Source organism: Clarias gariepinus, chromosome 4 (assembly GCF_024256425.1).
Source record: "Clarias gariepinus isolate MV-2021 ecotype Netherlands chromosome 4, CGAR_prim_01v2, whole genome shotgun sequence".
Lineage (NCBI taxonomy): Eukaryota > Metazoa > Chordata > Actinopteri > Siluriformes > Clariidae > Clarias > Clarias gariepinus.
The window spans coordinates 4,520,138-4,532,500 of record NC_071103.1 but is presented as its reverse complement, the minus strand read 5'-3'; the positions used below and the strand labels follow the sequence as shown (position 1 = coordinate 4,532,500).

Genomic DNA, 12,363 nt, shown 5'->3' with positions numbered 1-12,363 from the left:
TATACGGCGTATACACACTCGTCACCAGCTCACACACCTTCAACAGGTTACACTCACCTACAACACACACACACACACACACACACACACACACACAGAGCGTTATGACACCTGTGCTTTAATGTACTCGAAAACAGTGCTTTGCATAAGTATTCACCCCCACGCACATATACACGCACATATACACGCACATATACACGCACATATACACACACACACACACCGAGGTGAGGTTGCATGGCGTTCTCCAGGCTGCGGCTGAAGCTGGCTGCTGTCTGGTGCAGCTCGAGGAGTGTGTCGAGTCGACTCTCGGCAGGGCTCCGCTCCAGCGCTGCTGCAATGCATTGTGGGATGGACGGGACCATGGCACCGAGGGTCTGTATCATCAGCACCGTCACCACCTCATAGGGGTTCTTAAACACCTGCTCGACAACACACACACACACACAACTGTGACTCACTTGTTTATACTGTAGCATTAAAAATGTAGAAAAGCTGAGTGTGTGGGTGTGTGTGTGTGTGTGTGTGTGTGTGTGTGTATGTGTGTGTGTGTATGTGTGTGTGTGTGTGCGTGCGTGTGTGTGCGTGTGTGTGTTTGTACCTGACTACTCCACTGAAGCTGTGTGTACCAGGTGGATAGGAGTGTGTCGTAGAACTCGGACAGCTGCTGCTTCAGAGGCGCATCAGACTGACACACACTTTCCCACACACTCAACAGCTGCACCTGGAATAAACACACACACACACACGTGTTGTTACTGCGGTAAAAATCTTCTACACATAAAATAAATGGTAAAGTGGGTGTGTCTGTACATTGAAGATATTTGCCAAAAAATGATTAAGGGCGACTTAAGATGAGAAACCGTACACATCCAGAAGGTTTCAGGAATTTTTGTCTGACTGTTTGTTTGTTTGTTTGTGCAGGCATCACGTAAAAACTACTGAATTAATTTTAAGTGGGTTTTTACAGGTGTATTTGGCCGAGCTTGAGGGAACATATAGGCTTTGTTTCATCGCACTATTTAAATGGAAAATGCCCCTATATCATAAAAAAATAAATAATAATAATTTAAAAATCTACCTTGAAAAAAAATCATTAGTTCCTTCCAAAATTCAACAGATGGCGCTGTACATACTTTTATAAAACACGTTTACGAGTGTGCAGTTAAACTCCAAACAAAGTCACGGGCACAGCGAGTATTCACCCAAATGAAGAAGTACAAAACACTGGTGTGTGTGTGTGTGTGTGTGTGTGCGTGCGTGTGTGTGTGTGTGTGCGTGTACACCTCTTACCTTGTGACATTTGTAATAGTAAGCGAGGAGTTGAGGCATTCTGTCTATTTCAGTGAAAACCTTTACGAACAGCTTAGCTTGATCTGCACATGGAGCACAACAATACATTTTTATTCAAATCTCTCTCTCACACACACACACACACACACACACACACACACATACACACATACACACATACACACACATACACACATACACACACATACACACACATACACACACATACACACACATACACACACATACACACACATACACACACACACACACACACACACACACACACACATACACACACACACACACACACACATACACACATACACACACATATACACACACACACACACACACACACACACACACACACACGGGTAGGGATTACTAGGATGTTCCTACAGGATTGTTTCGGCACTCCAGGTTACTGCGATGACCCACTCAGGTAGTTGCTGGGATGCTGATGGCGGTTGCTATGGTATTTCAGGTGTGTGTGCCAAGTCATCAAGATGTGACATACCGTATGTCAAGCGGTTACCATGGTGCTGCTAGGTGGTTGCTATGGTGTGTGTCAGGTTGTTGAGAGGCGGGGTATGTCAACTGGTTAGCAGAGTGGTTGCTATGCTGTTACAGTAGATGTTGCTAGACAGTTGGCACGTCATCCTCGGTGGTTCCTTGTGTGGCAGCCGAAGGTGCACCATGTGGGTGCTAAGGCCCTGCTGTGGTAATCCTGTTTCTCTTCTCTCTGATCATGTGTTTACATTGTTTCCATGTGGAATGTTTGTGGTTTTTGTTATCGTGTTCTGGCCAGGGCTCACGGTGTTGGTAGCGGGTTGGTACAGGTTCTCATGATGGCCGGCAGGGTTTTGCTGGGGGGTTGGCCGAGGTATTCCATGTGGTTGTTGTGTTGTTTCAGATGGATATCTGAGTGTTGCTAACCAGTTGCCTTCTTATCCCAGGTGGTTATCTGGGTGTTGCTTGATGTTTACCACGGAAGTTAATACTGGGCTCCAGGCAGGTGGTAGGGTGTTGCTAGGTGGTTGCTACGGAATGCAGTTGCTATCTCAGGTGGTGTCTGTGGTGCTCCATGTGGTTGTCTGGGTGTTGCTAGGTGGTTGCTATGAGATCTCAGGTGGTTTCCAGTGTGTTGCTAAGCAGTTGCTATGTTATCCCAAGTGGTGGCCGTGGTATTCCAGGTGGTTATCTGAGTGTTGGGTGGTTGCTATATGAATGTTGGGTTACTTCAGATGGATGCTTGGGTGGTGTTGGCATTTTTGTATCGCAGGTGGATGCTACTGTCTTCTAGACTGGTGATAGGGTGTTGTTAAGTGGTTGCTACTCTATGTAAATGTTGTGTTATCTCAGACGAATGCCTGTGTGGTGTTAGCATTCGGCATTGAAGGTGGTTGCTATGTGGTAGCTATGGTATCATGTTGCTATGTAGTTGCTATTGTACACCATTTAGTGACTACAGTGAGCACATTCATCATTTCAATCTAAATCATTATTTCTAGCACATATGTTATATTTTCTATTTAGACTAATTTCACGCATGTTTATAAGTGACCCCAAACTTTTGAGCGGTAGTAAGGTAGTAAATCCTCAGTGTGTGTGTGTGTGTGTGTGTGTGTGTGTGTGTGTGAGAGAGAGAGAGTGAGAGAGTAAGAGACGGACAGAGAGAGAGAGAGAGACCTGTAGAGTGTGTATTGAAGGTGGAGACGATCTGAGGACTTGTCAGGGCCTCCAGACGGTTTTTGAGCGCCTCCAGCTGGACGCACTTCTCACTGTAGTCCGGCGTGTCCACCAGCATGGCCAGGCTGTTCTGCATCGCCGCCAGCTTGCTGCTAATCACAGCCACATCCTACACACACACACACACAAACAAACACACGAAGGTTAAGTGACCATCAACCATTATTATTTAAAAAAAAAAAAAAACAATACAAACACACACACCTGAGTTTTGAAGGTTTCCTCAATGTCTGCACTGAGCGTGCTCCATTTATCAGCTTCCTGTAGTGCTTCGGCTGCTAGCTGCATCCTGGACTTCACTTGATCGAGCTCGACCAACACCTGCACCCGCACCCGCACACACACACAAATGAAAAGGACCGTTTAGATAGTGCCGTGTCTGGCATTCCTATGCAAGCTGTCACTATAGAAACAATAGCAGGTGTGCGTTTTCTCCGGACCTGCATGGATTGCACCGTGTCCTGTTCAAACTTCTTGATGTCTTCCTTCACCATCACCATCTGGTCCCTGAGGAACGAAGCCTCTTGCTTTACCGCTTCGATGTCTCTCAGTACGCGAGGCATGTTCTGTAAAGCCTGAATGCTGGTTTCTGGATGATCCGCGCAAACACACAAACACATACACCGTTCATGTGTGCATATATAAAGGACACACTGATCTGAAACACAAAAGTGTGTGTGGATCTCACGGCTACCTTCTATGGAGTTGTTGACTTCCTGAATAAACAGCTGCAGCTTCATGACCAGCGTGGCCGCGTGAGCGTCCGCTTTGCCCGGCGCATCCTTCTGCGCCACTTTGAACGCACCATTCACCCAGTCCTTCACATCGAAATCGTCTGCCAGGAACTTCGAGAAGTCCATGACTGCAGGGGTGTGAGCTGATAGGATCCTCGAGAACACGCTGGAGGAATAAAGAGAAAGAGAAAGAGAGATGAAAGGTCTGTGTTAATGAGTGTATCAGGCTCTCCACATGAGTAAGAGTTTCTACTGGGCACATTGGGGAGAAGACCACTACCCTCCCTCGGGGATATATATTTATGGGGTTTCAGTGCAGGTTTCTTACAGTGTCAGGATGCCGGATTGATGCCTGATTGCATCTGAGCAGTTGAGGATGAAAACACTTGCTCAAGCACCTCGGTGATGTCGGGGCTCAAACCAAAAACCTTCTGATCAGCAGTGCAACACCTTAACCACCAAGCTACCACAAACCGCACAGCTTGTAATGGTAGCAACAAACCAGATGACAATATAAACCTGCCATATAAGGGAAGGAGTCTCCAGTTACAGAACTTTTACCATACGAAGGTAAGGTTTATTTAAAAAAAAAAAAAAAAAAAAAAAGAGCCGCACTCCGGTTGTATTACAAACTCCTGTCGTCTTATCAGCGCGTTCTGTTCAAGGCTCCCCAATCACTGCTGTGATGCAGGTGTGAACGTGTTACATCAGTTCATTTTGTAACTGCAATGCGAGCAATTAGATCAAACTGAAGAGATGATAATAATAATAATAATAATAATAATAATAATAATAATAAGGTTGCGCGTAAGCTATGTGTACTGAAGAGCAAGTAGATTATGTTGAAAAAAATGTGTACGTAGTTATCTTTTCTAAAAGTTAATTTAAATAATTTTCATTTTTTTATTTTATTTTTGACTCACACTTTCTTTTTCTTAATTTAAAGAGAGGCTTGTGAAGGGGAACAGCTGAGTACAGCAGAGAAATCAGAGATATATAAAATACCATATGCAAATTATGAACAAGAGAAGCAGCCAATCAGAAGCCAAGCTACATTCGGTTAATTTACATAATCGTACGAAGTGACCAATCGCGTTCCTTCACATTATTATGCATATGACAGAATAAGGCACTAAATTCGTTACGTAAAAGAAGACATGTTATTAAATACAACTAATTCGGTAATTATTAAGATTTCCTGCTGCCTGTAGAAAAACTGACATTAATATTTCTGGAGCTAAACCACAGAAGTTGTTAAAAACTAAGGAATGTACTTTAAATCTCAGACCTGCCGAGTTCAGTCCATCCTGAGAGCTAGTTTTTTCCCAGCCCGGGTTTAGACACGAACAAGAAATAAACCGCCCAGGAGAAAGAGATGACCAGGACCACCAGATAGAGCTCCAGCAGCACCACGGCCTCCTCCAGCGTTAGAGCTCGCCAAAGTCTTAACTATTCCCCCTGGAGTTGCAAACCAACTCGTCTTCGCTAGCAGCTAGATCCTCCTGAGTGTTTACTCTTACTTCCGGGTTGTGAGTGCAAACGTGTATCTGTTTCTCCCAACCGTATTCGGGAAAACCCCGCCCCCTCCGCTCTAAATGGTCAATGTACATCAATTCATATCAACGTTTGTATATTCGCGCAAAAATAATAGCTTAAACTAAATAAAAGGACAATTACACCTGAAATAATCTGATTGACCACAAAATGTCGATGTTGTTTTTTCCCCTCTTTTTTTTAATAAACATTAAAAAAATAAATCGGATAGTGTCGGAGGCGCTCCACCAATCCCGTTGCAGAAGGCGGGATTTGTAGGAATACGGGTAGGGTGATGTATTACGCCTATATTAAGTCCCGGTGGAAATACAGCAATGAAAAGAAGTGTTCCGATTACTATGCTTTTTTTTGTTTTAGAAACTTTGTTTGAATAATATAATATATCTCCAATTATTTATTTACTTGCTAACTGTACTGCTATTATTGCCCTTTTTTTTTGGACATATTTATGTTTAAATCCGTAAAACAGACCCTGATCAGGACGTGTGAAAATGACGTGGCTGGTGTTACGTTTAATATTGTCCGTGTGGCTGCTTACCAGAAGCACTATTGTAGTTAATGTTATAGCAATAACTAATATTTCTCTATAGTATTGCAGAGTCACTGCTATTTTCTGTTTGAACATCAGGTCAAAATAAAGCCATATACAAACTAAATGATAGTATTTAAATATTAAGAAGTAAATTTTAGTCTGTTTTGCATGTAATGCAAACATTTCAAGACAGATCAGTAAAAGAGTATTTATAAGTTTAAGAAAAGTTTTGTCTGTATATTGGTCAAAAAAACAACAACTGCTGTGTGTCTGTACCTTACAATCCAGAAATCAGAAACTCAGTAAAAAAAAAAAAAAAAAAAAATTGAATAACACCTTTCGAGGGCAAATAAGGATCTTGTTTTGGTGACTTTTATACTTACTTTAGCTTCAGAATTCTGTTTTTGAGAACCTAATGTTGTTCTGTTGGTGTATCTCCACCTCAATCATTACTGTTTTGTTCACCTCTGAGATGCTTTTCAGCTTACCATGAAGAGTGCTTGCTTGAGTCATCACAGCCTTCCTGTCTGTCAGTTTTCCTGTCTGACCTTCCAGGAATTGTGTCATGGATGTTTTTACATGCGGTGTTCAAGTAAAACTGGGGCCTGTAATGAAATCTTTGGTGAATTAAGGTGTAAAAGTGATTAAAAGTTTTTTTTATTATTATTCTGTCCAATCAAAAGTTCTGGTTTGTCTTGAACACATCTTGTAGTTTTTCGCACTATTCCGTGAGACGGTTGCATTTGAAAATAAGAAGATCAGAATCATACCTGGTACAAACAGTCATGACGCGGTCAAAGTAAATCAGATCACTAAGATCCCCCCGCCCCCACGTTCGTATGTTTAATATGAAGATTAACTGAAGCTCTTGTCTTGTATATGCACGGCAAGTTCTTACTCAACAAAAGTCAAACCTGTCAATTTACTTACCAATATTACTCTGTGGTAATCATATTTGAGTAATATCCTTAATAGCATGTTTCCACAACAATATCTCATCTCTTTTGGACGTCCGGGCTACTATAATCCTGTTCTGATAGACTGATGAGCAGGTCAATGGAACTTGTTACTTTATAGTATAGTATACTTGTTATAGTAATAAAGTTTAGTAATTTACAATATGAGGAGCAATAACAAGACAATAATTTACCTAACCATGCACAGCCCACAGCCAAGGAAAAAAAAAGAAAGAAAAAAACATATACTACTATCTTATGTAAGGAAAGATAAAGTTGCTTAATAACCACAGGCGCTGAAAGAAGTTTCACTATCATGTTACAAAATCTCCCGTATTTGTGTTTTCCTTCCACACCACCGGAGTGATGTAAATAGCAAGATGAAACTGTGTAGTTTAGCAGAATTAAAAAAATAAAAAAAAATACTTTTTGGAGCAGATTTTGGAAAAGCACTTCAGTGACCCCAATTTTATGTAATCATGTACCCCATTACCGTACGGTGTCTAGATTCAAATGATTGACGGCAAGGTCATGAGGTTTCTCATTTTAAATCAGCCAAAATATGGTTGGCATTTGGAGGTATGACGATATCAGAGCAAGAAAGATTTTTTTTATCTAAGTAGCTTTTTTATTCATCTGTGTGAGGTTTTGGTGAACGTCCAGGTCATTGTATATAATTACAAACGTCTTGCAAGTTTAATACTCGGCTCGTTCTGCTTTAGAAACATTTGTGGTTGGTTGTGTGTTTTGGAAATTTTTTTTAAAAAGGATTCTGATTAAGTATCCTGCACTTAAACTGTACAATTTCACAACCACACACAGGAAGTCAGTTCTGATTTCAATCTCCTTATGTACATGATAAACAAGAATTTGACTGAGCAGATCAGCAAAGAAAGATCTGTCCTACCCTCGGGTTTAGCATGCATGTGCTTGGCATGGTTTTTCCAATTCAATTCGATTCAGCTTCAAGTTTTATTTATATAGCACTTTAAACAATTTTCATTTTCGCAAAGCAGCTTTATAGATAAATCAGGAAATAAGTATGAAATGTGTGAGTAAGTATGTAAATCAAATGATTAGATTTTTTTTTTTCATTATCCTATTTTAAGAGGAAACCTTTACACTAGTAGCATTTATAAACAGCTTAACATGAACCTAAAGATCAAACAATTCAGGACAAACTACAGTAACAGTAACAATTCGGGGTCACCTTCAAATGTTAATGCATATACCACCATCATTTGTTATTATAGATGATTATTTCATCTGAATGAGCAGCAGGATTGACAGTAGGGCATTAGTTCAGTGGCCCATTGCGTTACATGCTGATTGACCAACAACATACAGTATGGACAGTGGGGACATACATTGCAGTTTGTTCGTTTGCTCATTTTAGATGTCAAGGAATCCAGTGATAAATTAATCTGGCAATAAATCTAGGGTCCAACATAAGGGTCTCGTCAATCCAAGGCCCATCAGACGTGCTGATTTTTGAAAGTCCACACAGAAATATCATTCAGTAACTTTCCATTAAACCACTTTTCATATGCGCACTGTGGTTGTATTCGTGAAACCACGTCAAGGGAAATCTTCATTTGTTGTTCTATGAGGTTGGTGCGCAATGCCACCAACCTCATAAAAGGGTTTGAAGACTAGGACAGAAGCCAGGCTCAACAGAGCAAAACCTCACAGTCAATGTCTTTATGGGAGCAAATTCAAGCTAGATTTTGTAGAAAAATACTAGAGTAAAACTTTATTCGTCTGGAGGCACCATTTGTAAATCTGATGTTGAGCAATTCTCCTGCAATGGGTAAACCAGTGTATGGGGTCTGGCTTTCCACTTCATTTTTACTGGTTATTGCACCAGTGGACTCCTGGTAGAAAGTACCGATCCACAAAGAAGTCTAAAATGAGCCGAGAAGAGAAGGATACCCAGATGTTTGATCTTCTTTCTTCTTTTTTTTTCTTTTTTTCAGCATCTACCTAAACAAACTTCAGGTAGTCACCAACTGCAAACCTAATTCTGTGTATTTGTCCTTTTTTTTTTTCAACTTCAAGGGGCCGACGGACAATGCAACCTCTATTTTCCAGTGCCTCAATCAACTTTTATCAGACTTGATCAAATCTGAATCTGGACATGTCTTATGCATGACCTCTGAAAGCTAAATGTCACCTCGAGACCAGTGGACAATGGCAGAATCATGATGACCTGATCCAGCTTATGTTTGGGGCGATCCCCCTGGCAGTGCCCCAGCTCACCACCCAAGCAGCCCTACTCCTGCTACAAAAAAAATTTGAAGGCACTGTATAAAATAAGTACTCAGAACAAGCCACACCCTATCATATTGCCCGTCGTCCTAGTAGCATGCTTGTGAGTGCACATAGCACCATAGGTCTCCTTAGGGCTGAATTGTACAGGGTTTTCATTGTGGCTGAACTGAACTCGTAATGATGTCATGTCACGTTCATTACCAGTTCATTAGATGCGCTCGATCATCTATGAGCTCGATCATCTATGAGCTCGATCATCTACACTTATGCATGAGTATTATTGGATAAGTAAGGTGACTGAAATTGCAACGGATCAGCCACAACCATCCCCCCAACACCACCCCACCAACAAGCACACACACACACACACACACACACACACACATTTGATCTATTATAGTGATACAAAGGTTGCAGGGAGTTTATTTATGTTAATGCTGAGACCTGAGATATGCTGTACTTCTCATGAATAAACCTTGATGAAATCACACATCTGTGTAGTAATGTGCTCTTGTAATATCAAGAAGTCAAAGTTTTCATTTAAATATCCTATTACAAACATTATGTCTTTTGCTAAAGTAATACATTTTGTCTTACCTTTCTTATAATGTACTTGTTGGCTTACATACAGTACCTAAGGAGGAGGTTCACGAAGGCCAATGTGGAAGACCTCGTACAGATCCCTGACCTCAAACGCACTGAACAGTTTTAGGATGAACTTGAACATCAAGTGCACACCAAACCTTCCTGCACATCATCACTACCTGGGCTTACGCTTGCTCTTGTAGCTGAAGGAACATAAATCCCCACGGCCACTATCGAAAATCTAGTGGAGAATCCTTCCAGAAAAGTGGAGTTTATTACACCAGTGAAGAGGGACTAAATCTGGAAAGGGTTGTTCAACAAGCACATACGATTAATGATGCTCAGAAATCTACAAATAGAACTTTTGGATATATAGTGTATGTTGGTGCACCAACGTGCTTCTAAACTGGGGTAAGGTGGAGTTTGTCAGGTCAAGTCCTCCAGCTTAAAACAGACTAGCCACAACCACACGGTGTATCTGATAGTGCTGTATAATAAGCAACATGGGGCTGACAGGAAGTCTGCAGAAGTCTTTGTGTAGATCACTTTAGCTCTTGCTACTGTGATCATTACTAACCTAGACGAGACATTACCTTTATTTAATTCAATTTCAATTCAATTTTATTTGTATAGCACTTTTAATTTGTCATTGTCGCATAAAGTTCGCATAAAATGTGAATGTATATGAATCAAAATGATCTGATTGTCCTTGATAAGCGAGCCAAGTGCAACGGTGGCAAGGAAAAACTCCCTGAGATGGCAATAAGAAGAGGAACCAGACTAAACAGGGAAACCATCCTCATTTGGGTGATAACGGACAGCAGGGATTGATCTGCAGTCATACTGTGTGTTAGGTGGCTGGCAGTTCAATATAACAGTTGATTTCTTTAGGTTAACATGGAGTCCAGGTTGTTATTAGAGGTTCAGGTAGACTGTAGAAAACTCCGGTCCTGATCTATCAAGCAACTGCAGTCACAAGTCCTTAGAGAACAGCTCTCTGGACCAGCCGAGGCCACGAGGCCTGTCTTCCTGGTAAAGTGGAACCGTTTCCAGTCACCACACGCATCCCAGACAGACCATGCGACGAGATCTCCAACCAGAAGGACGGTCCAGGGGGCAGAGAGAGTCTGGACCACTGGCAGCTCAGGAGCGACATGTATAGCTCGACAGAGAGACAGAGAGAGGGTAAGAGAGAGAGGAGAAGAGAGAGCAGAAGAGGAGAGATAACAGTTAGGTATGGTCACAGGTCCAAAATGTATAAGATGAATGTATATTTAGTGCAGATTGCAAGCAGGGACTCCGGCAGGAATAACTATGACATCATAACTAAAAGAGAGTCAGAAGGAAACACAGACATGAGGGGGAACTGATATGTAAACCAACCAATCACTTCACCGTCAACCAACCTGAGTGATCAGTGAGAGTGGGGAGGACAGCATCTAAACATACCAGTTCACTGTAATACTCTACGTCCAGATCTGCTCCTTTACCTTAGGCAAATTTTTTATTTCTATTCAATTCCTTTTTGGGTATGAATCAAAATAATAAGATTGTCCCTGATGAACAAGCCGAGGACGCCGGCGACAGTGGCAAGAAAAAAACCCCTGAGATGGCAATAGGAAGAAAAAGCAAATCTATTTACACAAATGCTTGGCTAAATAAATAGGTTTTTGCCTAGACTTAAACACTGAGACTGTGCCCGAGTCCCAGACATTAATTGGAATAGCTATTTTATAACTTTGGGGCTTTGTAAGAAAAAGATCTGCCCCCTGCTTTAGACTCGATTATTTTGTCATAGGTGCCACTTGTTCCAACAAAACATCTCAGACCCTACCAAGGATGGCCTTCACAAGACCTCTTAAGGTGTGCTTTATCCAGCACGTTCCTCAATCATTCAGATTGTTTGAATTTGGAGGAAAAGTCAAAACCTTGAACTGTCTGTCCGTTCCTCAAAAAAAAAACTTTTGTTAGGTCCTAACCAGAGCATGCTGGGAACACCCCATGTTTTGGAGATGCCCTGATCCAGTCACCTAGCCATTACAATTTGGCCCGTGTTAAAGCGGCTTACACCTGCCCATTTTTCCAGCTTCCAACACATCATAAGAGAACTGATTGTTATTATATTTCCCATGTCTTGGTGCCATTGTAACAAGATAATCAGTGTTATTAAAATATATACTCAATAATTAATTTAAACCTAATAAACTAACGAAACAGATAATGAGGCTTTTTAATTGTTGAGATGTTGACTTCGTTTTGGTTGCAAGTTCTACATTTCCTATAAAAAGTCCTAAAGCTAAGAAAAGGACGAAAAACAGATGTCGATATAAATCTTTCCATGTCTTATCAGACTTACTGAGCTAGGCAGATAAGTGCTGAGCAGCAGGAAGCCAACAAGTGTTGAACTGCAAAAAATAGATAAAGTTGGCCTGGAGATGAAAGAAACACCGGGTAAATGTAAATGCTGTTTAGTAGAATGTTTAGAAGGGAGAATATTTAAAGAACAGAATATGTTGTTTCTTGTATATGTGAGATAAGACTTTGTCCTTCTTTGTGAATCCTGCCACTTCATCCATGCATTCTGGTTAATGTTTAACCGGTTTTATCAATCTGCACAAGGCAAACAGAAATGAGTGTGTAAAAGTAAGTGGATTTCACAATCATAACACTCAACTGTAGTAAGAAG

At 41.2% G+C, this 12,363-nt stretch overlaps 1 protein-coding gene across 1 annotated transcript in view; it reads right to left on the bottom strand.

The window, feature by feature from the left end:
- The window catches only part of cog7 (component of oligomeric golgi complex 7), a 36,743-nt gene extending 31,444 nt beyond the window's left edge, over nucleotides 1-5,299 (bottom strand). The window contains exons 1-9 of the mRNA XM_053493564.1: nucleotides 5,068-5,299; nucleotides 3,740-3,945; nucleotides 3,486-3,634; nucleotides 3,250-3,366; nucleotides 2,986-3,154; nucleotides 1,294-1,376; nucleotides 602-724; nucleotides 224-422; nucleotides 1-57 (exon numbers count right to left, since the gene is read on the bottom strand). The exon at nucleotides 1-57 is cut by the window's left edge and continues 71 nt beyond it. Coding sequence (XP_053349539.1) covers nucleotides 1-57; nucleotides 224-422; nucleotides 602-724; nucleotides 1,294-1,376; nucleotides 2,986-3,154; nucleotides 3,250-3,366; nucleotides 3,486-3,634; nucleotides 3,740-3,905 — 1,063 coding nt within the window. The 5' untranslated portion in view covers nucleotides 3,906-3,945; nucleotides 5,068-5,299. The remainder of the gene's footprint in view (nucleotides 58-223; nucleotides 423-601; nucleotides 725-1,293; nucleotides 1,377-2,985; nucleotides 3,155-3,249; nucleotides 3,367-3,485; nucleotides 3,635-3,739; nucleotides 3,946-5,067) is intronic.
- Nucleotides 5,300-12,363: the final 7,064 nt, after the last annotated feature.